General features: G+C 45.7%; 1 protein-coding gene across 1 annotated transcript in view; it reads left to right on the top strand.

Annotated features, from left to right (window-relative positions):
* Nucleotides 1-27,654, top strand: part of SUPT5H (SPT5 homolog, DSIF elongation factor subunit) — a 1,344,557-nt gene that overhangs the window by 999,937 nt on the left and 316,966 nt on the right. The window contains exon 13 of the mRNA XM_044069729.1: nucleotides 20,176-20,322. Coding sequence (XP_043925664.1) covers nucleotides 20,176-20,322 — 147 coding nt within the window. The remainder of the gene's footprint in view (nucleotides 1-20,175; nucleotides 20,323-27,654) is intronic.

The following is a 27,654-nucleotide window of genomic DNA, read 5'->3' as shown; positions in this document are numbered from 1 at the left end:
GCCTTTTGTAGGCAAGGCTCAAATTCTAAACCTACCACCCTAGAACACAATAAAGAAAAAAAACTAAGGGTAATGCTGCTCAATGCCAGAAGTCTCAACCTCAAGATGCACACACTCTAGGCCCTTCTCAGTATGGAGAACATCGATGTCTGTGCTGTGACAGAAACCTGGTTCAAGGCTCCTGAGAGCACCCCAGCACTATCAGGTTTTACTTCATATCATGCGTTCCGGCCCCAAAATCCGGACAATACCAAGAAAGGAGGGGGGTATCCATATTCATCAAGGACACCCACACCTCAAGATTGGTGGCAACGCACGATGCATCGGAAACCATCCAGGTGCAATTAACCATAGGCAAGACTGCTCTGCAATTTGTAGCATGTTACAGGCCACCCTCGCAAACTCAGGAACCTCACATGGCTTTCCTGAAAACACTGGAGGGGATAAATGTATCTCCGAACACCATCATACTAGGTGACTTCAATTACCCTAATATAGACTGGGAACACTACTCAAGCCCAAACACTCTAGCCCAAAAGTTCCTGGAATTCATAAACTCAAATGCCATGGAACAACTAGTCACCATCCCCACAAGAGGAGAAAACATACTTGATCTCATCATCACTAATATGGGAGCACAATGTTCAACACCGGAAGTATACCCCTCACTGGTGAGATCAGATCACAAACTAATCTCGCTGGAGGTCCTCATCCCGCCCCCACCTGAAATAAAAAAGACCACAGTAAAGAACTTCTCGAAAGCCGACTTCACACTTCTAAAGACTAGTGTGGTCTCCTTTAAGGCCCCCGAGCCGGCGGTAAACATTACTCAAGCTGCTGAATCACTTACAAATGCCTTCTACCAGCACCTGCAGGGCTGCATGGATCAGGCAATCCCAAGCAAAACAAAGACTCTTTGTACCAAAGGCAAGCGTCCAGTCTGGTGGACCCCAGCCATAAACAAACTCTACAACAAAAGGAGAAAGCTACTACAAGATAGAGCAAAATCCTTAAAAGGTAAGACACCGCTGATCACTATAAGTAAAAAGCTAAGAGCTCTCATAAAATCATCCAAAGCTAATTTTGAGAGAAAGATAGCTAAGGACTCAAAAGACAATCATAAGGCATTCTTTAGCTATGTTAGAAACCTGGGAGGAAACTCCCAGATATGAACAGAATTAGTTCAAAATGATGTGAAGATTACTGATCCTACAGACATTGCCAACATACTGGCTGACAGGTTCAGTGCAAACTTCTCCCCCCCTTCCCCCCCAAAAGGTGAGATATCTATACCAAATGATTGTAGCCCCCCAAACATCTCTAACGCCCAGGTGAGAACTGCTCTCTCCAAGGCAAAAAACACAGCATCCATGGGACCTGATGGTGTCCCCGGCTGTGTGCTCCACGAACTCAACGAGGAATTAACACCGCAGTTAGGACAGCTGTTTAATCTTAGTCTCACCTCCGGATACGTACCCAGGGAGTGGCGCACAGCGACTGTGGTCCCACTTCACAAAGGTGGTGCCTCCACCGACCCTGGAAATTACCGTCCCATTAGCTTGACAAGCCTTATCTGCAAAGCCATGGAGAGGATCATAATGGATCTCATAAATAAAGACATGGGGAATTTGCAGACTTTGGATCCAACCCAGTTTGGCTTTGTCAAAGGCAGATCATGCCTTTTAAACTTGGTTGACTTTTTCGAAACAGTCACCAAGGCCATTGATGAGGGAAAGGCAGTCCATACAGCCTACCTCGACCTGGCGAAGGCCTTCGACACAATACCCCACTCGGGTATCATTGAAAAACTCATCAGCTTAAATGTAAACCCATACATCACAAGATTGGTTGCAAACTGGCTGAGTGACAGAACCCACAGGGTCAGAGTTGCTGGTGCCATGTCAGACTCAAAGCCTGTCACAAGTGGCATCGCACAGGGCTCAGTCCTGGGCCCACTCTTGTTTGGCATCTACTTTTCTGAAGTACAAGCAAACACAGGAGGGTTATGGCTGACAAAGTTTGCAGATGACTGCAAGCTGGGCGCCGTAGTCGAAAACACATCTGACACAGATATCCTTCAGAAGGGTCTCACAGAAACGGAAAACTGGTGCCAGAGCCATGGCCTAAAGTTAAATGCCAAGAAATGTATAGTCATACTCTTCGGGAAAAACAAGGTTACCCCTAGCTACCATATAGGTGGCAATCCACTGAGCACAGAAGAAGTTATCAGGGACCTGGGGACCCAGGTTGACAGTAGCCTTTCATTCGACACTCATATTGCTAAAGTAGTTAGGAAGACCTTCTACATTGCCCACCTTATCATGAAGGGATTCACATCTAAATCAAGGGAGGTCATAGTCTCCCTATACTCATCACTCATCAGACCAATGATGGAGTACAATGCCCCATTCGGAATGTATCTGACCCGACACTTGCAGCAGCTGGAGAGGCCACAAAAGTTCCTCACTAAAAGGATAAAGGGTCTCAAAAATCTGTCTTATGCTGCCTGACTGAAAGAACTCCAGCTCTATTCAGTTGCTTACCGCTTGCTCAGAGGTGACTTGTGCCTGACATACAAGGCCATGTCAAACCCAGATTTGATGAACATGCTTCACCTCAAAAAATCTAGATCCCTCAGAGCCACAAGGGTGGGAGACTTAAACCTCGACACGGTTATTAATAGGACATGCTGGAGGGATAGATTCATCACCCAAAGACTCCCTATGCTGTGGAACAAAATCCCGGTCTATGTGAGGCAGAGCACCTCGCTGGCCTTGTTCAAGAGGAATCTTGACCAATGGATGGGAGATCGCAGATATACCCCAGGGATTACCTCAGTGTCACTGCTCGACAGAGGCACAGCAAAATAATGGGCATAGTTTCTCCAAACTAAAGGGGGTGGCGTAAGCCACAAAACTATGGGCTAGGCTTGTAAATGCCCTCGGGCAGATAGCCTAGTATGAACCTATGAACCTATGAAGGGAGGCCTGATTGCCTCCAGAAGGTGGCAATCAGATGACTTGTTTCTCTACACTTAACAGCTTGGCTAAATTTAATGGATGATACCTGGGTGCAGAGGATTATTACCAGAGGTTATTGTATACTTTTCTCCCTCCAGCCACCATTATCAAACAAGCTCCTGGATGTTCCACCCAGTCAGTGGGAAACGGCAACTATACAGATACAACAGTTGCTAGAAAAGAGAGTCATCCAAGAGGTCCCACCAAACCAGATAAGATCTGGTACTTACTCAGGGTTCTTTTTAGTTCCAAATAAAACAGCGTACTGGAGACTGATTTTGGATCTCAGCATGCTAATCAAGTCAGTCATAAATACCAAGTTCTGGATGGTCATGGTACAGTCCTTTCTACCCTTTCTGGGCAAGGACGATTGGATGTGCTTGGTAGAACTCCAGGATGCTTACTATCACATAAAGATGAACAGATTGTCAAGGAGGTACTTTCGCTTCCGAGTGGGAGCCGGTCGCTTCTATTTCAGAGCATTGCCCTTTGGTCACACTACAGCCCCTAGGTTGTTTGCCAAATGCATGGTAGTGGTGGCAGCTCACCTAAGACTGCAGGGAATGCGGGTGTTCCCTTTTCTGGGCAACTGGCTCATCACTGCCCCAACCAGGCATAAACTGGTGCAAGTGACAGATCGGGTCTTAGATGTGTTCAACCTTGGGAATCAACATAAATCATCAAAAGTCACATCTACAACCCACCCAAAGGGTAGAATTCATTGGCACAGTCTTTGGCACATCATCTATGATTGCATCCATTTCTTTACCTTGACTTCACAACATCAGAAGCCAAATCAGAAAGATCATTTGCAGTTCAAAGATATCTGTCAAAGTGTTACAATACCTGGATTCAGTGGCAGCGGCTATTACTCTTGTCCCCCTGGCGAGGTACCATATGAGAGTTCTGCAGTGGATGCTATTAACCCAGTGGTCCTACCTTACTTTACCCTATATCTTCAAGGATAAGGATAACACAAACTTGCAAGGACTACCTTATATGGTGGATTCAGTCAGATCACCCTCAGCAGGGTCACCTATTCACCCCGCGCCAACCCAAGGCCTTAGTGACCATGGACGCTTCCCAAATGGGGGGGCATTATCTGGGAAAGACAGTTCAAGGCAATTGGTCTCCTGAGGAGGCCATCTTGCACATAAACATTCTAGATTAGAGCGCAGTGCTGTTAGCATTGCAAGAATTTCAAGGCTCCCTTCCTCTAGGAACGATTGTAGACCATACAGACAACATGTCAGTAGTTTGGTATATCAATAAACAAGGAGGAACCAAGTCTTATCCACTGTGTCGAGAAGCCCTCAGAGTGCGGCAATAGGCGATAGCCTCCAGTCACACTCTGGTGGTGGCACACTTTCTGGGGAAGTCCAGCGTGATAGCAGACAAACTCAACAGGTCCATTCTATTACTTCACGAGTGGTCCCTCAGGCACCGAGTTGCGGAAATGATTTTTCGTCAGTGGGGCCAGCCCTGGTGTGACCTATTTGCATCCCCCTTGAACAACAGATGCAGCAAATTCTTTGCCCTAATCCCTTCTGCAGGGGAGTCACCAAGGGATGCTCATCTCCATGACTGGGCCACCCCCAGTCTGTTATATGCCTTTTCCCCCAACTCCCCTTGATTCCCAAGTTTTTACAGAAAACATCCAGATTGAAGACCAGAGTATCCTCATTCCTCCTTACTTGCCTCAACGTGGTTTCCATTCTTGTGGCCTCACCTCCTATTACCCTCATGAATTCTGGATCCATCTCCAAGTCTTCTGTCTCATCCAACAGGATTGACCCATCCAGATCTGATAAATCTCAAACTCCATGATTTCTCCAATTCCAGTGATAACCAGGCAATCTATGCTGTCTTCCCCAGTCCTCTCCATTCTGTTATCCTATAAACCATCTACTAGAAAGTTGTACAAAAGTAAGTGGAAAAGGTTTGTCCTGTAGGCTGAACAAAATGATATAGAACCTTTTACAGCTCCCACATATGCAGTCCTGCAGTTCCTAGTGGAGTTGTTTAACAAAGGAGCAAGTGCATCTACCATTAAGGTGCAGCTGGCAACAATTTCAAATTTCCATGTAGGAGTTTTGAATTCTTCCTTAGCCTCAGCAAAAATTTGTAAAGTAAAAAGTACGCTGCTACTGAGACCTCCCTTGAAAGATCCTGTTTCCCCTTCGGGTTTAACTTTAGATGTTAAGTTGTCAATCTCGCCTTCATTCTTGCTGGATGGGTTCGGAGCCACTCTGCACTTCCTAAGCTCGAGAGCTAATTTTACCAGCTCGAGGCAACCCTATATCCCATGATGCAAGGCGGAGACTACCCAGATCTCGTTTGCTGCTTCGCTAACAAGGTGCCTTCTTTTACCAGCTCCAGGTAAGTGACTAGATATAAGACTTTCGTCTACCCCCCTTTAAATTTATATATATATATTTGTTTTTTGTTAACCTTAATGCTTACTTTAACCCTATTCCCGTTAGTGTTCCCTTTTTTTCGAGTTATTTATCCCCTTTCCCTAACTTAGGCCTTAGGCCTTCCCCTCCCTAAATTTTTTCCTGTCAGGGATTGCTTGTGTATGACTGTGTGTTATCCCTGTTTATTTTAAATTGTTGGATTGGGTGTTTTTGTGTGTGTGTGTTAGTGTATTGTGTTTCCTCGACACAGTTATGTCGAAGACACTAAGGTCTCAGGCTTCAAGAAGTGTGACTCGTGCTGTCAGAAGATGTCTCTGACAGACGGTCACACTTCGTGTTTATTGCCTGGGACCTTTGCACCTGCAGGACTCTTGTGCTATCTCTCATGCCTTCAGCCCAAGAGTCCTGCAGGAGCGAAGAAATAAGTTGATTTTAAGGGGCTTATTAAAGCCCGAGAGCTCCCCGACTAAGTCGGCGCCGGGGAAGCCCTCGAAACCTATTAAGCTTTCGGCTGAGAGTTCCAAGCCGTCTGCTTCTGGTTTACCCTCACCAGGGTCGAGATCGGCTCCGGCCGGAGCCGATCCTTCCACCTTAGCAGTCTCAGTATTGGCTCCATCCGGCGCCGATACGGCCCAATCTAGGCATTCAGTGTCTGCGCCAGCTGGAGCCGACGTATCCTCGGCTCCGTTGGCTCCATCGATCTCTAAAAAGAGATCTCAATCCCCTTCATTAGAGTCGATACGTTCGGCTCCGAGATCACCCCTGCTCTCGGAGCGGAGCCATCGGAGCCGTTCTTCTCGGTCGTCCAGGCTGTCTGATCACGACCTCGAGAGAGTGGTGAGTAGACTATTAAAGTCTCAGGCATTGGCCCAAATACTCCATAGCCCGTCTCAACAGACTGTAGCTGTTTCACATCCACCAAACATTCCTCCTTCGACACTCTTACAGAGCTCGGAGCCGGAGCTCCTCGGAACTGTCACCGTTGTAGCTTCGGAGCCGATACCACCCCTTTCGGCTCCGTCTTCCTCTGCTCTGATTTCCTCCTTGAGGCCTTCATTGGAGGGATCCGGGTGTCTGGTCTCTCTCGTCGGCTCCAAAGGGGCGAGTGGCATCGGACCCTTGTCCGACCCCGTTCTCCCTCTCGGAGCTTCGGCGTTTGTGAGCTCGGCCCCGACATCTGCCTCTGAGCCTTCCCTCTCGGTGAGGCCTGGGGTTCCTATCTCTTCAGAGCGGGAACTTTCTGGTCTCTCTGACGGGGGAGCCTTCGAAGTGAATGAGGCGTGTACTAGCCCCTGGGCTTAACGGACAGTTCCATCAGCTCCTCCCACTGCAGTGCCTGCTGACATCTCTTCCCACTCTCTTGCTCTCAGACCCAGAGATCCAACGCCTCAGGTTTCCCCATTGGGAATATCTTCCTTTTCCGAGGCTTCTCCTGATCCGTCAGGTGAACCCCCGCGTAAGAGGACATGTAAGAGGAAACATCTAGACTCCCCTGAGTCTACTACATCTGATACTGACCTGGATGAGTCGGTGGGATCCCCAAGGTCCTCCTCTGAGGATGTCTCATTCTCAGACATCCTTGAACTCCTTAAGCAGAGGGGGAACTGGCCCTCCCTTAATCCTTCCGAGGACGAGTCAGTATACCTGGAGGCGTTCGGATCTCGACCCTCCACCTCCTGGGTGTCTCCGCCTTTCGACCCTCTTATGGAGGTAGTGGCTCGGAAGGCATGGATGGCTCCGGATTCGGTGGAACCTATCCCTAGGAGGCCTTCAAAATTCATTACGGCCCCACCAGATAGACAATATTTAACAAAGGGTGTCCCAGTTGATGCCATGGTGGTGGCCGCTGCCACCAAGAATGAACTAGCTGATCCTTCAGTACCTGTCCATCCTCCTAACAAGGATTGTAGGACTATGGACAGGTACGGCAAGCGGATTTTTTCTTCAGCGACTTTTGCCATGAGATCGCTGAACTACTTGTGCCACTTCACCCGCCTTCAAAGAGATGTTCTTAAAGAGTTGGGAGAAGTTTTACAGGATCCGTCAGCTGCTGGGTCTCTGGATAAGATTAGCTCACAGCTAGGAATCCTTAACTCCATTGTTAACGCCTCCATGCAGCTCATTTCTTATGCAGCCGATGGAGCGAGTAGGGCCGCAGGCACAGGAGTAGCTTTAAGGCGTCAGTTCTGGATGCGGTTTTGTAATTTTGCAGACCCCTTCAAGGCGTTCTTCACAAACTCCCCCTTTGATGGTACCTTGTTCGGACCTCAAGTGAAATACACTTTGACTAGATGCGAACAAGATGGCAAGACTCTTTCTGCCGTAGGAGTCCGTTTCTCCATCCCTTCAAGACCTTACCCCAAAGGACAGAAGGGAGGGAAAATGTGGTTCCACCAATCTCAAGGAGTCACGCCTGACGCATGAAGTCAGTTTACCCCCAGAGGCAGAGGGGGTAACAATAATATACTCCGCCCTAGGGGCAGAGGGGGTCCGCAGAATCAGGGTAGCAGAGAGCCTCTTTCTGACAAACCCTTCTAGCATCCCTGAGATGTTGCCCGATTGTCCGCCTTCGGAGTCAGTCGGGGGGAAATTATCGCTGTACCCAATAGCCTGGCTTTCCCTTTCTCAAGACAAATTGGTACAGTCGATTATATCCGAGGGTTACAAAATTCCCTTTATTCAAACCCCAATTCAGCAAAAGGGAACCCTTCCAGACGTTACACCCAGTCTAAGGGAACTAGCAGTACTAGAAATATCAAAACTGCTAGTAAAAAGAGCCATCCAGCCAGTCCCAGCAGACCAAATAGGATCCGGAATCTACTCAAGGTTATTTTTAGTTCCAAAAAAGACAGGGGACTGGAGACCAATATTAGATCTGAGCAAACTAAACAAGTTTGTAAAGAAATCAAGATTCCGGATGGTCACGCTTCAGTCCATTCTACCCTTTCTGGGCAAGGACAATTGGATGTGCTCGATAGATCTTCAGGATGCGTGCTATCACATAAAACTTCACAGACGCTCCAGAAGATTTCTCCGCTTTCGGCTGGGGACCAGTCACTTCCAATTCAGAGCCCTGCTCTTTGGACTCGCTACAGCCCCCAGAGTGTTCACCAAATGTATGGCAGTGGTTACGGCTCACCTGAGACATCAAGGATTCCAGGTGTTTCCATATCTAGACGACTGGCTCTTCACTGCCACCACCAGGCATCAACTTCTCCAAGCCAGAGATTACACCATTCACATTTGCAGAGGGCTAGGAATTTCTATAAATTTCGAAAAATCTGCCTTGTCGCCTTGTCAATCTATTACTTTTATAGGCGCAAAATTGGACACCGTACAACTTTCAGCAAAGTTAACAGACCAAAGGATCTTGGACATTCAAAGACACGTCCAGGTGATTCTTCTCAGCAACAAAATTCAGGCCAGATTTGCTCTGAAGGTATTGGGTCTTATGGCGGCCGCCATAACACTTCTTCCCCTTGCCTGCTTTTACATGCGTCTTCTACAATGGATGCTATTCACCCAATGGTCTTTTCAACAACTTCCCATGCGTCACGAGATCATAGTAACTCCAACTTGCAAAAGGCATCTGACTTGGTGGATATCGTCCCCTCAAGTCCATCAGGGCAGACGTTTTGTTCCTCTTGCCCCGGTTGCCACGGTTACATCGGACGCCTCCCTGATTGGGTGGGGGGGGGCATTATCACGGCAGAATGGTCCATGGCACTTGGCAACCTTTCGAATACCATTTGCACATAAATGTCCTGGAGATGAGAGCAGTGCTTTTAACTTTGCAAGCCCTCAACGACTCTCTTCCCCTGGGAACTATTGCAATCCAAACGGACAATATGTCCGTAGTGTGGTATATCAACAAACAAGGCGGAACCAAGTCCTATCCACTGTGTCGAGAGGCTCTCAGACTTTGGCTGGGCAATCTCTTCTCACCGGTTTCTGATAGCAACGCATATCCCCGGAAAATCCAACATCATAGCGGACAGATTGAGCAGAGCTATTCTCATGCCTCACGAGTGGTCTCTCAAACAATCAGTGACGGAAGAGATTTTTCAGAAGTGGGGCCTTCTTTGCTGCGACCTTTTCGCTACACCTCAAAACAGCAAATGCTCAGACTTCTTCTTCTCTCTTCCCCCTTCCAGGCCATCCCCCCAGAGACGCTCTAACCCAAGATTGGCCCCGGGGACTTCTTTATGCTTTTCCCCCTTTTCCGCTGATACCTCAGCTAATTCAGAAAGCAACCGCTTTGAGAGCCAAGTTGATTCTCATTGCCCCTTATTGGCCTCGACAGATATGGTTTCCGTTCCTACATCGTTATCTCTTGGTACAGCCATGGCATCTGGACCCGGATGTCCTTCAAGGATGCATCTGCAGTCATAACATACGGGTTGTCCTGCCTCAGGCAGCCCTTCGGTCGGCCGGATTCCAAAGTCTGGGTCTGGCCTCGACTGATGTCGCACTTTCCCCGACGTCAGAGCTTATGGGGTGTAAAGGCATCAGCCGACGCCATTTTCCTCAGTCTTTCTTGCCGCGCGGTGCCCGAAGCAGAAGCTGTTCGCAAGTGCCAGTCGGTCAGATCCAGAGATTTCAGCTACCGAAGACTTCTGAAAAAGCTAAGTACCCCGTTGGGGACTCTTTCTTGCCTCAGCCGATGTCAGACAAAGTAAATAATTGTTTAACTCGTGGTTAACAAATACCTCATAAGGATTTCCATTCTTACTGCCTTCCTTGCTTAGGCCCAGACCACGACGTATCAGCTTGTTTAGCCTGTGCCTCCTTCAACTGACGGACTCTTAGACGTCGGTCGGAGTTTGCAGAAGAGTTTTTTGGATCCGCTTTTGCATATAAAATGCCGTCGGAGACTCAGACTACACATTTAGCCAAAAAACGCAAGGAAAAGGACCGACACTCGCAGCCCGCGGTTTCGGCTGAAACCACGGTTAGGCCTACCGCGAGTGTCTCGGTTTCAGCTGAAACCGAGTCCCCGGTTCTTATTTCTGCCGAAATCATACCTCCGACAACCGAGGCCAGAGAGGCCCCAGCTGCGTCGGCTACAGAAATCCCTACCGAAGAAGCAAGCGCACAAGAATTGTCCGACACCATTCCATTGGACATTTCTACTCCTGCACGTGGGGCAGCTAGGCCCCCTGCTTCTATGTCTATTAAGGCCTTCTCCAGAGCTAAAGCAGCTAAAATTTCAAAAGCCTTACCTGCAAAATCTACTTCTCAGAGACCTCCCTCAAGTTCTCAGATTCTCAGCCTTGCTGAGGACCTTATATCCATGATTAGGGGTTCCCAACCTCACCCAGACAGGGCCTCCCACCCTCCTCCTGACAAAAGGCCTAGGACTGAACCCCCTGAACCTCTCTCCTCAGACTACTCCTCGGATGGATCTGATTTATCAGACCATCAGGAAGGGCCATATTCTCCTTATGAGGATTCAGATGCAGAAGACTCTTTTCCTTCTGCCTCCCCTCCTGAAGAATTTTCTTTTGGGGAAACTTTGCATTCAATGAGGGAACACTTTCAGTGGCAGGGTCAGGATTTCTCTGACTCTAGAAAAGATTAAGAACCTTTTACACTTACCACAGCATAGGCCTCTAGCCATACCACCTGTGCTAACTGTAGTTGATGATGCATATAATGATGTCAGTTCTGCCCTGACTCTTCCCCCGGCCCCTGCAAAACCTGACAGATATTACAGGGTCCCGGATTCTCACTTCCATTTGTATAAAGCCCATGCTGCAGACCCAGAAACTATATCTCAGGGCCCAAAAGGCTTTGCAGCTGCCACTGCCAAAACCCCTACCCTCTGAAAGAGAGTCAAGAGCATTAGAGAGATGGGGAAAAAGGTTTATACATCTGCTACTCTTTCTGCCAGGGCATTAAACTGTCAATTCCACATGATACAGTACCAGGAATATTTGTTAGATCAGCTGAATAAAAAGCTTTCTTCTACTGAACCTTTAGACCGAAAGTCCCTTCAGGATTTGGTACACAACTCTCAGCAGGTCAGTAATCATTTCTTAAAATGTGGCTATGATGCACTGGAGGCTTCATTTAGATCAGCTGTGACTGGGGCAGTAATTCGAAGACATGCCTGGCTAAAAGAGCAACCTTTGCCAGACCATGTCAAGGCTAAACTCCTAGATGCTCCAATGGAGAAACAAAGTTTATTTGGCTCCCCTGCACAGGAGATTCTAAAGAAAGTGGAAGAAAAAGCAAAAATCTGTGCAAACAGTAAAGGATTTTCTGCAGGTTCAACCTCCGAGGTTCAGCAGAAACTGGCCTTCAAAGAATTGGTCCTTTCCAGACACCTCCAGAGCACAGAGGGGCAGGAATAGACGCCCAAGAGGCAGAGGTCAATCAAAGGGTGCCTACAGGGGTCGTCAGTGGCAGCCTGCCAACCAGAGGAGTAGTGCCACAGCTACAACTACAACCACTTCCACAGGACAGACACAATGACTTGACTCTGATTCCGCCTACCAGGGAACAACTGGAAGCACCCTTGGGCGGAAAGCTGTCTTTATTCTCGAAAAACTGGTATTGCATTACAAAAGACAAATGGACATTGCAAACCATAGACAAAGGATACAGGTTTCACTTCCACACTTTTCCAAGAAGGAGCGGAATGCCAAACCTTCCACCAAACCAGAAGCCAGAGGCTTTAAGACAAATCCACAATTTACTTCAGATGAAAGCTATAGAAAGGGTACCATCTATGGAACAAGGCCAAGGATTTTATTCCAGACTTTTCCTTGTACCAAGAAAAGAAAACCAATGGAGGCCTATTCCCGACTTGTCCGCACTAAACACATATCTCATTGTCCCAAAATTCAAGATGCTGACCCTACAGCAACTTCTTCCCATGTTGGGCAAGGAGTCTTGGCTGGTGACTCTAGATCTCAAGGAGGCATACCTGCACATCCCTATATGACCAGATTGCAGAAGACACCTCAGATTTCTTGTAGGATCAGAGCATTATCAATTCTCAGCATTGCCCTTTGGCTTATCTACTGCGCCCAGAGTATTCACGAAATGCCTGGCATCAGTAATTGCACATTGCAGGCTTCAGGGAATTCAAATCTATCCATACCTGGACGACTGCCTAATACAAGCGGACAACAAGACAAAACTAATAAAGGATTTGGCCTATGTCATGCACCTGTTACAGGCCTTGGGATACACAGTCAACATCCAGAAGTCAAGACTAGTGCCATCCCAAAGGATAACATTTTTGGGTGCGGATCTGGACACAATGACTCAGATGGCTTTTCTCACAGAAGAAAAACAAAAGCAACTACCAGTCTACTTCATGGCTTTGACAAGACAAACTCAGCTCACTGCAAGGAAAGTCCTGCAGGCCCTGGGTTACATGGCATCCTGCATAATCTTGATCCCGCATGCCAGGCTACATATGAGAAAATTACAATGGTACCTAAGGAATGTATGGTCTCAACACAGGCACAGTCTAGAAACCATGAATACCAATCATTCCATGCCTGAAAAAGGAATTCCTGTGGTGGGCTCAGGCCTGCCAGTTCAACAGAGGGTTGCCTTTAAACAAACCACAACCAAGGCAGACCATCACCACGGACGCCTCAGACCTAGGATGGGGAGCACACATGGAGGACAAGTGTATCCAAGGCCTATGGTCTCAGGACCAGCTGAACTTGCACATAAACCTAAAGGAGATGCTGGCAGTGAAACATGCAGTCGAGACATTCAAATCATTCCTCCAGCAAGGACATCTGCTGATAAGGACAGACAACACCACAGTCATGTGGTAGATAAACAAACAGGGAGGCACGCATCCCTACCCTCTATGCCGGATGGCAATGGATCTGTGGAACCTAGGCCTGAATCTCAACATCCAGCTGCAGGCCAAATTCGTACCCGGAAAAGAGAATTCACTAGCAGACAGCCTAAGCAGAACTACCACGGATGCTCACGAATGGATGCTGCATCCAGACATCTTCAAAATCATAACAAGCAAATGGGGAATGCCAGAGATAGACCTGTTCGCCTCCCCACTCAACCACCAACTGAAGAAATTCTGCTCAAGAGTATACCACCCACAAGCCTGGAGGGTGGACTGACTCTCTTTCAGCTGGAATGCCCTAACAGTGTATGCTTTTCCACTTCTCCCATTGATGTACAAAGTTCTACTGAAGATCAGGGAGGAACAGCCAAAGGCGATACTAATAGCTCCAGACTGGCCAAGGCAGCACTGGTACCCGCTACTGAGAACCATTTCTCTGGCGAACTCATGGCCTCTACCCCTATGGCCTCTTCTTCTAACGCAGAACAACTTCAAGACCCTGCATCCAAACTTGAAAACACTGCAGCTAACTGCCTGGAAAATTGCTTAAAACAAAACTGTTTTATCTCAGAGGGTCAAGGACATTATCCTGGAGGCTCGTAGACCCTCCACAAGGAAGACATACTCAGCTAAATGGAAGAGATTCCTCATTTGGAGCGCATCAAAGGGTACAAATACCACACTGGCAAACCTAGCACACATCCTAGAATATTTAGCAGAACTGTTCCACAATGGCCTGTCCTATTCCTCCATTAAGATTCATGCTTCAGCAATTTCAGCAGAGTACAACATGGATCCACCTACCTTCTCTCACCCTCTCCTAAGACAATTTTTAAGAGGGATCAAAAATGTAAAACCTCCAAGGAGACCCCCTCTGCCTGCATGGGATCTCAATTTTGTGCTGGAAAAATTAACATTAGCCCCTTTTGAACCAGCAGCATCAGCAGACTTACAGTTCTTATCTTGGAAAACTGCTTTCCTTCTGGCAATCACTTCAGCAAGAAGAGTATCTGAGTTACAGGCATTAATGGCAGTGCAGCCTTTCCTTATTTTTCACCAGGATAGAGTGTCTCTGAGAACCAATCCTACTTTCATGCCAAAGGTGGTATCCAGGGTATCCTTGAACCAAGCTATCCATTTGCCTACGTTCTTCCCTAACCCACAGAACAGGGGGGAAAAACTTTTGCACACCTTGGATGTACACAGACAACTACGCTACTATCTGGACAGAACTAAAACCAGCAGAAAAACTGACCAACTTTTTGTAGCATATGCAACTGGAGTGCAAGGAAAAGCAATTTCCAAACAGACAATTTCAAAATGGGTAGGAAATTGCATTTGTTTTTGCTACTCTTTTCATGGAAAGACAGCTCCTGAAAATATCAGGCCTCACTCCACAAGAGCCACAGCCACCACTACAGCTTTCCTACGAGGGTGGCTACCAAGGACATTTTAGAAGCTGCTACTTGGAGCTCCGTGCATACATTTGCCAAGCATTACAATCTACCTTTATACTCCAGATCCCGAGCAGGTTTTGCAACTGCAGTTTTACAGGGGATCTTAACTACACCATCCTTATCTTAGTACCTCCTCCCCCAGTTTGGCTATGGTATTCTACCCATATGTTATGACTGCAGATGCATCCTTGAAGGACATAGTACAGTTTTGTACCTACCATAAATGTAGATGTCCGATAGGTATGCATCTGCAGTCAGGATTACCCACCCTCCTTCCCCTCTGTGGTACTCCTAGGGTGCTTACCCCTTATATAGCTGGGGAATCTATTATGGTGTATTTGTTTGTATGTATATATGTATGTATATATGTATATATATATATATATATATATATATATATATATATATATATATATTGTTTGCTACTGTTTGGAATTTTCAACATTTATCCAAGTTTAGCCTTCCTAGAGGGCACCTGGCATCTGGGGCAAGAAACACTGAGGAAAATGGCGTCGGCTGATGCCTTTATACCCCAGAAGCTCTGACGTCGGGGAAAGTGCGACATCAGCCGAGGCCAGACACAGACTTTGGAATCCGGCCGACCGAAGGGCTGCCTGAGGCAGGACAACCCATATGTTATGACTGCAGATGCATACCTATCGGACATCTACATTTATGATAGGTACAAAACTGTACTTTCCAGATCTTCTGACCCACCAGTCGGGGCAGCTGCACCAATCCATACCTTCTCTCAACCTCACTGCTTGGTTGCTCCACTTCCATCCTTAACCAGGCTTCCTATGATTTCAAATCCCGTCCGGGATATCATAGTAGCTTCCCTAAACCAGAAAGATTTACACTAGTAAATGGCGACGTTTCTCCTTCTGGGCAAAAGCTAGGAACATAGACCCCTATACTGCTCCAATTAATTCGGTATTGGACTTCCTAGCTGAGATTTTTCATTCAGGATCCTCTTCTTCCAAGTTCAACTGGCAGCCATTTCAAATTTTCATATAGGCCTTTTGGACCACAACATTATGTCACATAAACTTTGCAAGGCATTCCTTCGAGGTATCTTTTTACTGAAACCTCCGATTAGAGACCCCCCACCACAGTGGGATCTAAATTTAATTTTAACATCCTTGATTCTTCCCCCTTTCGAACCTGCAGCTGCCTGTTCTTTGAAATTTCTTTCTTGGAAGACACTTTTTCTAGTCGCCATTACTTCTGCCAGGAGAGTATCTGAGCTTCATGCTCTCTGCATTCGTCCTCCCTATTTAATATTCCACAAATATAGGGTATCTCTAAGGACTAATCCGTCTTTCTTACCAAAAGTGGCATTGTAGACGAACCTAAATCAATCCATTGATCTTCCAGTGTTTTTCCCGAATTATTCTGATAGAGCGGAACAGAAGTTACATTGTCTTGATGTTCACCGCCAGCTCAGATATTATCTGGACAAAACTAAACTTTTTAGGAAATCTGATCAACTGTTTCTATCCTGTGCAGAGAACCGGAAAGGCCTTCCAGTTTCCAAGGTAACTTTATCTAGATGGCTGTCTTCTGTGATCACTTACATTTATCAGCTCAGAGGCAAAGAGTTGATTTCTAAGCCAAAAGCCCATTCTACCAGAGCTCTAGCTACAACTACAGCTTTTCAAGCTAGACTTCCAATAGACACTATTTGCGCAGCAGCCACATGGGCCTCTCCTCATACCTTTGTTTCACATTACTAATTAGACTTGGCCTCCAGAGACAGAGCGAATTTTGGTTCCACCGTTCTCAAGAGTCTGTTCCATTGAGCCACCCAGGATAGAGGTGCTAGGGACGCGGTCCCATCCAGCAAGAACGAAGGCGAAATTGACAACTTAACATTTAGAAGGTTATGTACCTACCATAACGTTCCATGTTAGTTGTCTTCTCTCGCCTTCTTTCTTGCGTCCCGCCCTCCATCCCCCTAGCCTGGTCAGACCGGGAAGATTATGCATCTTCTATTAAGAGGTTATTCCCTTTTCTAGCTGTTCAACTTCTAGTGTCACTAGATTAGGTTGATCCTTTCTAGAGGATTATGATGTTATTTAGTATTGTTATTTTTCTTCCTCCTCTTCAGTTGAAAGAAAATATTACTATTTCTTTAGCTACCAAACGAGATCTGGGTAGTCTCCGCCTTGCATCATGGGATATAGGGTTGCCTCGAGCTGGTAAAATTAGCTCTCGAGCTTAGCAAGTGCCAAGTCGGAGCCGAGGATCGGCTCCGAACCCATCCAGCAAGAAAGAAAGCGAGAGAAGACAACTAACATGGAACATTATGGTAGGTACATAACTTCTAATTTCCAAGCTCTAATCCCCCCCTCCCCCTGTGAATCAGCAGCCAGGTATGACTTGAAGTTCCTTTCTTGGAAGAATACCTTTCTAGTAGCCCTAACCTCAGTCAGCAGAGTTTCAGAAATTCAAGCATTTTCCTCAAAACCCCCCTTACCTCATCATTCTTAAGGACAGAGTTTCTTTACGTCCCAATGCTTCCTTTCTTCTGAAGGTAGTGTCAGAATCCAGTATTAATCAGGCCATCATCCTACCAGTATTTTTTCCAGACTACAGTAACAAAGGAGAATTCCTAACTCCTTTCACTGGATGTCCATAGACAGTTCCACTACTATTTACATTGGGCTAAAGATTTCAGAAAGTCAGACAAGCTTTTTATCTCTTGCACACCATAAATTGAGACAGCCAGTGAAACAGGTGACAATAACCAAGTGAATAACAGAATCCATTAGCTTGGCTTGTACACAGTTGAATGTTCCTCTACAAAAAAACAGTTAAGACCCATTCTACTAGGTCTGTAGTGGCATCATGGTTTTCCAGCCCAGGGCTTCTATGGACGACATTTGTGCAGCTGCTACGTGGTCAAATCTGCACACGTTTATCAATCACTACAAATTAGGTATGGTTTCAAGGAGCAGGTCTGCATTTCGCTCAGCTGTTCTCCAACATGTCCTTCCTTAGGGTTCACCCGGTAGCCAGCTGAGGACTCTGTCCCATTTGTTGAGGATGAATGAAAATTGACATCATCAAATAAATAAGTTATGTACCATAACGTTGCATCTGTGTTGTCTATTTTCATTCAGCCCAACTCCCCTCCTTCCAACCCCCAGCCCTTTTTTATTTTATTGATGCCCTTCCTTGGCAGGACACACATGAGGACACAGTGTATGTCTCTTGATGTCGAAGACTGATCTCTCTAAGGCACGCGTTGGCTAATATGTTTTTCTAATTAGACGATAACTCAAGTTCTACATGTGTGAATATCGATATATATGTACATATATATCTGGCTGTATCATGGTCTATCAGAGTCTCTAAAGCTATAGATATAATCTTAGGTGACAAGGCAGCAATGCTTTACGGGTAAGGGAGAGCTCGAGAGCTTTAAGGTTTCTGCAAGCTGTAATAACAGCAGAGTCTAATTCAACCATAGATCTGAGACCCCATTCGTTGAGGTTGAATGAAAGTAGACAACACAGATGGAATGTTACACGTACAGTCAATACGTTTGGATTATTAGAAACGTGCTTTTCACATATCGGAGTCTGGTAGGGTTTCTCTTGTTTTTGCTGTACAGCAGCTTCTAAAGAATGTTAACGTTTCACAAGTGCTTGCCCTGTAAGACTGCAAGTTTTTAGTCTACTGCTTAACGGCAGTGTGGCCTAGTTGTTTATCTGGAATTCAGTATCTCTTCCACTTAAAGATGTCTGGAAGGTTCACAACCATCAGTCACAATGCCCCATAGTGCAGTTGCTAACATTGTGAACATTAAGTGCCACCCGTTTCCTTAACTGGGTTGTCCATCACATCTCATTTTTATTAAAGGAAGTGTGCAAAACTAGGCAGTTTGTTGCGAAGCATAACAAGTCACTAGTTTGTGTTTTCTATGTAAATCGATTTTTGTCTCGCTCTTTGTAGTTTTGTTATTGTTAACCTAGGAGAATTTTTTGGCGGGAAATAGTGCTTTTTTGGTTTGTCCGCGGTGGTGCAGCGGTTAGCGTTGTCACCTCAGAACAAGAGGTTCTCCAGTTCGATCCTTGGCTGGGGTGCCTTCTGTGTGGAGTCTGCATGTCCTCCCTGTGGTCGTGTGGGTTTCCTCCGGGTGCTCCGGTTTCCTCCCACATCCCAAAGACATGCTGTAGATGGATTGGACACTCTAAACTGGCCCTAGGCATGAGTGCGTGCATGTGTGTGCCTTCTGTGGAAGGTTGGGCACCGGGCTGGCAACTCGGCACCATAAAACTCCACTGCCATTCATGAGCGGACAGGTGATCCGCTGTGGCGACCCCTAACCAGGAAAAGCCGAAAGAAGATGATGATGGAATGTTATAGCGAGTACATAATTTCTTTTTATGAATCTTCTGGATGAGCTTCTTTAAAATATCTTGAGTTTGAACAGGTGCCTGTTTTTCAGTTTCAATAGGAACTTCAGGAATTACCTGTTGAAGCATTAGATCTGGACCCTTGCTGATCTGAGAGGGTCTTACGAATTTCTATTAAGTTAGACAGCAACGTTTATATTTTTTATGTTGTACTTACTAGGTGATTTATAATTTATCTGTAAAGTTTGGTCAAATTGCTGTTGGAGTCGTCATTTTCTGACATTTTGTGCCATTTAGTGGTGCTCTTTCAGAGTATTGAATCCTAAAGGATCCAGTATTTAGCAAGAATAAATATAGCTGCTCATGTGTTTTCATTGACTATCTGCAAGCTGTTGTTCCCATTCTCCCCAGCTTCTTCCATCCTTCAGAGCTTTAAGCTTTTCAGCCTTCATGGACTTGATACCTGAGCATGACAGCTGAAGTTAGCTCAGGAAGCATTAAAATAAGTTTGTAATTCTCAACTTCTAGCAGTGCAGGGTTTGGAAGCGTATACTATCTTGCAGTGTGGCATTTTCTCCCACAAATTTAGTTTGTATCTCTTTGTGAGTATTATACAGTGATACTGAACTGCATACAATTATTTAGATACTGGCTTCAGTTTTTTATCTTTTGAATGTTGCTTGATCATTTTAGACTGACTAATTAGAATTGGAGTTATTGTTCAAATTTAGGTAATGTGCATTTAAAGGAATTTTTGTATTAAAGTAACTGAAATGAACACCATCAAAGCAACACGGCAAAAATTATAAATCAAATTAGCAATGCAGTTGTTAAAATTTCATCACAAAACTGTATTATTGCAACAGTGTTTGGACAGCATGTGTGGAATTACAAATAGTAGTAGTAAGTGATTCTCTGTGTTTTCAGACTTTTGTCATATATTCCATTATTTCCTATCTCATTGTACCCTGAGGAGCAACTATATCAGGTTATTATTATACAGGAATTATGTTGTGATTTGTTCTGTAAAGAAATCTTTTCCGTAAGTCTTTATAGCTTTTCAATTTGATATATTTTGTTTAGCTGAAAGTGCTTCCAAGGGACTTACAGTTGTGCTCAGAGACTGCATCTGGTGTAGATGTAGGCGGACAGCACGAATGGGGAGAGCTCGTTCAGCTGGATCCCGAGACAACGGGGGTTATTGTTCGGCTTGAAAGAGAAACATTTCAGGTAATATTTTTTTTCTTGATTTCTGTTTGTACAAATTGGACAGGAAGTAATTGTTTTATATTGTTGTAAATACAGTTGCAGGAACAAGTCATTTCTTATTTAACTGAGGAAGATATAGAATACAGTGACATTTGGTATTTATGCTTCTAGATACAACTTGTAGTTGATAGTTTAACTTTGGACTGTAAGACTAATAACATTGTTATGCTAGTGGCCTAATCAAGAGGAGAGAGGTGCCACATTAATCTTTTGAAGCAGTTCATAACACAGAGGATTGTGATTATGTCTCTGCTGATAACCCATGTGGTCTACCTCTCAACTGTACAGATTTTCACAATGTCCAGAGTTTAGCCCCATATTTTTAGTTTAATACGCATAAAATTGTGGTTTTCTAGCAAATGCACTGGTAAATCATTGAGGGTTAAAGTCAGAAAATAATAAGGCATTTGAGTTTCAGACTTCGTATCATTCAGAAAATTCATGCTAATGCAAAACCTGTCATTCTATCAAATTTCTAAGTTTGTAAGAGCAATATTTAAAAAGTGTCCCTATTTTTGGGCCTTTGTCCCCCCATTATTGATGGCTTTGTCCAGATTTCTCACTCTAACAGGTATGCATGTGGTATCTGTTCAAGCAATATCTGGCAAATTCACCTGGAAAGTGAAGACTGAGACCGGATAACTAGTGGGTTATAATCAAAGGAGTTTTATCGTAATTCTTAGCAGTATGTGAAACTTTAGCTTCTGTAATGCTGTGAGTAAGAGAAAAAGTATAGGAATATATGAACCATTGTATAGCTCTTAAAATGTAAGACATTTAGAGCTACTACACAGTTGATACCTGAAGCAAGGTGTGCTTGCATTTCTTTTCTTATTTTTAATATCCTCATTGAAATTTTATATACCTGGGCAAAATACTAACATTAGTAAAAATCACCAAACTGTCAAAGTGCAAATTGAACATGTATTAATATTTCTCTATTAATAACTTCAGTTTTATCTGATTGTATTTTGTGGTTATTTTGTACTCATATTAACTGCATATTCCTTCTGCACAACAGTGACTATATTTTATAAATTAAGTAAATGGAGTAAACTAATTTTCTCAGTTCTTTTTAATGATTTTCTTACCTCTAGTTAAGCTTCGGGGAAGTGGGAATTGAGGCTTGTGTACACATCTGGGAAATGGAACATTAAAAAAGCAGCAGTTGATCAATAACTTTAAAAACTTTTCACACTCCATCACACTTTTTTTCCTTCTTCCTGTTTGGCAGCATAAAGTTTAATCTAATATTTTTAATCCTCATTCATTCCTTACGCATGGGTATTGGTTCCGACCTCGGAACCGAGCCGGCCATTTTCCAAGCTCACGTCAGCTTCAAACTCTCGAGCTAAACTCTTACCCACAATCCCCCTCTCCCTGTTACCTCAGATTTTGTTTGCTGTATTGCCATTCGGTCGTGTCAAGCTGCTTCTCTTGAGCTAAGTACAGTTATTTGTTGTTTAATAGTCATTCATATTACCTTTCTGTCAGAAAACTTTCTATTTCGTTGTCTCTTACCCTATCGCATCTAGCGACCATATTTTCTTCAGGTTTTTCTTCTCTTTTCTCTACCTTTTTACCACAAGGTTATTCTCCCCTTACCATCATTGGTAATCCTTCCCTTTTTTCTCATACCTTCGGGTATTCTTTTGTACCATTGCTGGTACCCTTTTCTGCTATTTAATTTGCTGTCATGGCAGATAAGAAAGATAGTCCGGGGTTTAAACGGTGTTCTGATTGTGGACACAAACTGCCTACTTCTGATGCACTCTCTGTGCGTTTATTGTTTGGGGACATCCCACTTGTCTGTTGACCCGCCCTGTACTATTTGTGAAAACTTTTCAAATAGAACTTTGTTGGAAAGGAAAAACAAGCTGTTGCTGAAGGGACTTCTTAAGTCACCCTTTTCAGAGGCTATTTCTGGGTCGGAGGCCTCAACCCCTCCTAGAGCCCATAAGAAAATCTTGGATGTTCCTACCAAGGCTAAATCTTTGCCTTCGTCCCTGGCTGGGGACTCCCACCAACCAAAACCTAAAAAGGCTACAGTTTCGGCTCCGGAGCTCACTCAGTCAGCCCCGGTGCTTTCAGTGCCTAGACCTTTGGCACCGAGGCCTTCGGCTCCTTTAGTGATCTCGGCTCCGTCTTCTCCTGCAGCCTTCACTATATCGGCACCGAGGGGCTCCTCAGTTCAGACTATTACCACTGTATCGGCACCGGCCGTTCAATCGGTGCAGACCTTGACCACGTCAACTCCGACATCGTACTCTGAACAGATGCCTTTATTGTTGACTCCAGTTTTGTCGGTTCCAGCTGCAGACCATGACTTCGGCACCGATGACTTCTTCGATGCAGACACCCGTAGTCCAGTCTCTCTCTGCACCGTTGTTCTCGGTGCGGACTGGTGAGATGGGCACCAAGTTTGCCTCTTCTGTGGACAGGCCTGTTTCTCCCTCAGTCTCCGTGAGGTCCACTAGAAGCCTTTCTGAACACAGTGTGCTGCGTCTTGTGGATCAGGTGCTCTTGGCCAGAGGTATCCCACCCCTCAGGAACTGTCCTTCCTTGGGAGGTGATCACCTGTCTCCAAAGACCCCTTTTTATTCTCCTCCTTCATTGCCTTTGAAGTCCATGGATATAGCACAGTCTTCCCCTTCTGCGGTTCCCTTTGTGGATTTCACTAAGTTACCGCAGTTGCCTTCGTGGCAGGAAAGTTTTGCTATGACCCAGGATGTCAGTTGTGACATGCATAGTTGGCTGCTCCACAGCCATCCAGGGACTCCCGGTCGGCAGGCTGAGCACTTAGGGGAGGGGTGACCCCTGTCCTATACATTCACTCCTCTCAGGTGGACCAGCCTTCCAACTGATGGAGAAGGCGTTCGCTGCTGCTGGCGATACTGGACTGACTATCCCTCTGCCCTCCTCTGGTACACTGGTTTCACAAGTCACACCAAGCGGACACCGGGTGCAAGGGCCTCAGGACATAGTCCCACAGGAAACCCCTTTTCCACTGTCTTCTCCAGCTTTTCCCACTGAGGAAGTCCACTGGAAAAGTTTATGCAAGAGGAAGCACATATTCCACAGAGGAGTCCCTCACTGAAGACACAGATTTTGATGAGGGGGAAGGATCCCCTTGGTCACCCTCTGATGTATCCTTTGGTGATATCCTCGAAATCCTGAAACAGAGAGGTGACTGGCAGTCCTCTAATCCGACCTCTGTGGAATCTGTGTTCCTGCAAGCCTTTCATGCCCAGCCCCCTACCTCCTGGGTTACTCCACCTGCTGATGAACTTGTCCGGCTTATCGTGCAGCATGCTTGGAAGGCTCCTGATACCAGCAAAGCTATTCCCTGGAGGCCAGATAAGATTTTGTCCTCTTCTGCTACGAATCCCCATTGGTCAAAATGTCTTCCTGTGGATGCTTTGGTGGTGGTGGCCACAACAAAAAAGGAACTGGCAGAAGAAAGCCAGCCTGTCCATCCACCTAACAGAGTCCCGGGCCCTGGACAGGATAGGGAAGTACACCTTTGCATCAGCGACATTTGCTATCAGGTCCCTGAATTATATGGCACACTTTACCAGGCTTCAAAGGGATCTGATTTCTGAGCTCTCTGAAACCTTGGCTGGTGCCGTGTCTGATGAGGTCCATGACAAAGTGGCCTCTCAGTTGGCCACCATTGAGTCAGTATCGAACTCCTCTATTCGGCTGATATGTCACGCATCAGAAGGAGCAGCTAGAGCAGCAGGTTCAGCTGTGGTCTTGAGTCGACACACCTGGATGCGCTTGTGCAATTTTGCGGAACCCTTTAAGGCTTCCTTTCTTACAGCTCCCATTGAGGCCTCCTCGTTGTTTGGACCCAAAGTTAAAAGCACACTGGCCAGATGTGAACAGGACGGTGAGACCCTTTCTGCCGTAGGTGTCCGTTATTCTTCCCCTCAACGTGCTTTCTCCCAAAACCAAAAGAGTGGAAAGATATGGTTCAAGAAATCTCAGGGTCCTTTCTGTGACAGACACACAGACAGAGTTCTCCCCTAGAGGCAGAGGGGGAAACTCACAGCGAAGACTCTCCTTTTGGCGCAGAGGTGGTCCGCGTAACCAGGGTTCCAGGGATTCTTTCCCTGGCCAGTCCTACCAGTGCTCATGAAGAGCGGCCCAACTCCTTTCCTCTGGAGGTTGTCGGGGGAAGTTTCTCCTTGTACCCTTCTGCATGGCTAACCATCACCACCAATTCTTGGGTACAAATGATTATAACCAGAGGTTATCATATTCCCTTCGATCTTTCTCCTGTCCTTTCAAAAAACCTTCCCGATGTTCCACCCCGTCAAAGGGAAGAAGCAGCACTAGAGATAGAAAAGCTGCTAAGAAAGATAGTCATCCAAATAGTCACTCCAGACCAGATAGGCTCCGGATTCTACTCAAGACTATTTTTGGTGCCAAAGAAAACCGGGGACTGGAGACCAATTTTGGATCTCAGTGTATTGAACAAGTTTGAAAGAGTACAAAAATTCCGAATGGTCACAATACAGTCTATCCTCCCAATTTTGGAAAAAGACAATTGGATGTGCTCTATTAGATCTTCAAGATGCGTACTATCATATAAAAGTGGACAGGCCTTCAAGAAGATTTCTTCGCTTCCTTGCGGGAGCCAGTCACTACCAGTTCAGAGTACTGCCCTTTGGACTCTCTACAGCTCCCAGAGTGTTCACAAAGTGCATGGCAGTTGTCACAGCTCACTTGTAACTTTAAGAATTCCAGGTGTTTCCATACCTAGACGACTGGCTCTTTTCCACCCCCACCAGACATCTACTGGAGGAAGCCCTGGCATAGTCTCTCCTTGCTGCTCAAATACTTGGCATAACCATAAAATGGCAAAAATCCAATCTCACCCCATCTCATTTGACAGAATTCATAGGGGTTATCTTGGACACAGAACTGCAGAGCTGCTATTCCAGAGCACAGAATTTTAAGGATAAAGCAACAACTGATTCCAATCCTTTCAAGGGAGAAATCCACGGCTCACTCGGTTCTACAGCTGTTGGGTTCCATGGCAGTCTCCATCACCATTGTCCCCCTGGCCAAGTTTCACATGAGGCTTCTACAATGGCTACTGCTCACCCAATGGTATCCTTTTCAGCATCCTCTCTCAGCCATGATTTGAGTAACCCACAGGTGCAAACAGGATTTAAATTGGTGGATGACACACAATCTGTCACAATGGTCTCCCCCCCAGCAACCCAAGGCCACAGTGACCACGGACGCCTCCCTGATGGGGTGGGGGTGGCTATGTCAGGGACAGACAGTCCAAGGCACTTGGTCCGAACTGGAGGCCCATCTGCATATAAATGTTCTAGAGCTGAGGGCAGTTTGTCTGGTGTTGCAAGCATTCCATCCCCTGCTGCCGTCTCGGACAATTGCGATTCAGTCAGACAACATGGCGGTGGTCTGGTACACCAACAAGCAAGGTGGAACCAAATCTTACCCCCTTTGTCGAGAGGCCATGAGGATATGGCAATGGGCGATGGCTACCAACCATTTTCTTCTAGCAACGCACATTCCTGGGAGTTCCATCATGATAGCAGACAGACTCAGCAGGTGCATTCTTCAACCTCCCGAGTGGTCCCTGAATCTCTTGATAGCGGTGGAGATCTTCCACCGCTGGGGCCGTCCTTGCTGCAACCTCTTTGCATCCCCGACCAACTACAAATGCAGCAACTACTTCGCCCTGATTCCCCCTCCGGGATAGTCACCTAGGGACGCTCTAGTCCACGATTGACCCTCGGGATCTTCTTTACACATTCCCAGCCTTTCCCCCTCATTCCCCAGTTTCTGAAGAAAGCCCGTCGGTTGAAGAGCAAGGTGATCCTCATAGCACCATATTGGCCTTGACAGATTTGGTTCCCCTTCCTTTTGCCTCACCTACTAGATCAACCATGGAATCTCCATCCAACCCCGGAGTTGATCTCACATCAACAGAACCTGATTCATCCCAACTTGAACAGCCTGAAGCTCACGGCTTGGCTACTCCAATTCCCTTGATTGCCAGGCAGAATGATCTTTCGTTATCAGTACATGACATTCTCATTGCATCTCATAAGTCTTCCACTAGAATTACTTATCTGAGCAAGTGGAAAAGATTTACCTGTTGGCTAAAAGATAAACAAGTAGATTCCTTGTCCGCACCAGTGTCAATAATACTAGACTATCTGGCCGACCTTTTTCAATCAGGTCTATCGGCCTCTACCATTAGAGTTCATTTGGCTGCAATTTCTAATTTTCATGAGGGTGTCCAAGACTCCTCATGTCCCACAAATTGTGCAAGACCTTCATAAAAGGTGTGAGTCATCTGAAGCCACCTTTTAGAGAACCTATTCAACCATGGGATTTATTAGTTCTACAAGCTCTGACAATGCCACCTTTCGAACCAGCCTCTTCTTGCGACCTCAAGCATTTGTCATGGAAAACCTTGTTTTTGGTCACCATTACTTCTGCCAGACGTATTTCTGAGCTTAACCTTTATGTATCAAGAGTCCATACTTGATTTTTTCATAGATATAGTGTGTTTCTGAAAACTAATACATCTTTTCTGCCAAAAGTGATCTCTGAAATGTCCATTAATCAAGCCATAGAATTGCCAGTTTTCTTTCCCAATTATTCAAACAGAGGAGAGTATTGCCTACATACCCTAGATAGCCACAGGCAGATCCGTTTTTACTTAAACAGGACTAGGTCCTTTCGTAAATCTGACCAGTTATTTTTGGCTTTTTCTGGACCTAGGTTAGGATCTCCTGTTGCTAAGGTCACATTAGCTAGATGGTTGAAGGACTGTGTGACCTTCATTTATACACAACATAATCTCTCATTGCCTACTACTATGAAAGCTCATTCAACAAGGTCAGTGGCAACTTCTGCTGCCTTCCATACCAGAGCTTCTTTACATGACATCTGTGCAGCTGCAACTTGGGCTACGCCTCATACCTTCATCAATCATTATGAATTGGATTTGGCCTCCAGGGGAAGAGCATCTTTCGGTTCTATGGTGCTCAGGAATGTCCTTCCATGAGAGCCTCCCAGGAATAGAGGTAGCTGGGGACTCTGTCCCATGCATAAAGAATGAATGAGGATTAACAATATCAGATAAAGAAGTTACGTCTTACCATAATAGTTTCATAGTTTGGTACTAGGCTATCTGCCCTGGGGCATTTATAAGCCTAGCCATAGTGATGTGGCTTTCGCCACCCCATGTAATGGTACAAAAGTGTACAGAATAGATTTAGAATACTGTGCCTCTGTCTAGTA

The sequence above is a fragment of the Protopterus annectens genome, chromosome 4.part0 (genome assembly GCF_019279795.1).
Source record: "Protopterus annectens isolate FY-2018-M chromosome 4.part0, PAN1.0, whole genome shotgun sequence".
In the NCBI taxonomy this organism is placed as follows: Eukaryota; Metazoa; Chordata; order Ceratodontiformes; family Protopteridae; genus Protopterus; species Protopterus annectens.
The sequence above is the reverse complement of the archived record's forward strand: the minus strand, read 5'-3'. Positions and strand labels throughout refer to the sequence as shown.